Source organism: Trichinella spiralis (assembly GCF_000181795.1).
Source record: "Trichinella spiralis strain ISS 195 chromosome Unknown Scfld3131, whole genome shotgun sequence".
Lineage (NCBI taxonomy): Eukaryota > Metazoa > Nematoda > Enoplea > Trichinellida > Trichinellidae > Trichinella > Trichinella spiralis.
This window is the reverse complement of record NW_003530070.1, coordinates 128-1,448: the sequence shown is the minus strand read 5'-3', so window position 1 is coordinate 1,448 and position 1,321 is coordinate 128. Positions and strand designations below refer to the sequence as shown.

Here is a 1,321-nt window from a genome sequence, read left to right as displayed (position 1 = left end):
AACTACAGAAATAAAATGACGTGCAAGATCAAGAATAAAATAATGATTCTGCAATATTATTAAGAACAGCACTTGACTGTAGATTCAAAGTTATCCGTTCCTATTTTTCTGCGACATTTTTAACGTTTATTCTAGAAGGAAATGTAATTTTTCATTTATAAAATGCTTCCATCTAAATCATGTATATAATAATACCGCTTGGCTCGCAAATAGATTTACATACAATTCCTCGGTATAAACTACCGTCTGATGTACTGTGGGTTGCTTTTGTGAATTGCCTATATTTGTATATGCATTTCTTTTCTAGAAACTAATAAAATTAATTCTTTTTCGATTAGTTCACATTTTTAATTTAATAAAGAAACAAATAGCAATAAACTTTCAATTTTATGTTATAATCAGTGAAGTATTATTGTTGGTCAGTCTGAAGGGGAAAAAGCTGGAATGAAAAACTTCGAATTATTTTGCATTGAAACTTTTCGAACATTGCAATCGATCGATACCAATGCGAAAGCAAAAATTGCAACACTTGCAATGATGAGGGAAAAATTGCGGCGGTTTCCATGGCAACTAGTGATAAGATGACGATGGTTTCAAACGCATGAAGCTCAAGCACTGCAATGGCCTTTTTTATATTCAATATAGAACTGAACAAAATTTGAAACAAAAAAACATTAAAACTATCAAAATTCGAAAATAAAATTCAAATTAAACAAATACAATGCCAATTCCTATTGTGAATTTTATAAATGAAATTTTATTTCCAACACAATAAAAGAAACAGCCAGACAACTTTTCAAGGTCATTTGAAATTCGATGAATATATTTGAAATTTTCAACGCTGCATTTTGTGATGAAATTTTAAAATTTATCAAATGAAAAAGCAACTGTTCACAGCTTTGCATAAAATTTTACGAATATCGTTGATGTATTTTTGAATTTTCCCAACAATGAACCGAATCAGAAATTTCAAATTTCTATACTCTACAATGGAAATTCAAACAATGACAAGTGTAAGCAGAAATTTGAAAAAAAAATTCAAAAGTACATCATTTAAAATGTTTCAGATTCAAATCAAATACTAGAAATTGAACAGTCACATTCCAGTGTAATAAAATTCGATAAACTACTTTTCTAATTGTATTTCTTCACATTTAAGTTGATCAGCAAACAATATTTTTCACATAACAACCTTCCAGCTAGCTAACGCAATAGGGAAACATATAAATTATAATGTTTTCCTTCGCAACAACGAACAAATTGAACAATATTACAATATGTACAGGGCATACAAAAATTTATTTCGATACCGTGAGAATCA

General features: G+C 28.8%; 1 protein-coding gene across 1 annotated transcript; it reads right to left on the bottom strand.

Annotated features, from left to right (window-relative positions):
- Positions 1-195: 195 nt before the first annotated feature.
- Positions 196-647, bottom strand: Tsp_14168 (hypothetical protein; the record flags this gene model as incomplete). The annotated part of the gene is made up of 2 exons (XM_003368081.1): positions 196-303; positions 454-647. Coding segments are annotated over 2 exons (302 nt in total), but the record flags the coding sequence as incomplete, so codon positions are not given.
- Positions 648-1,321: the final 674 nt, after the last annotated feature.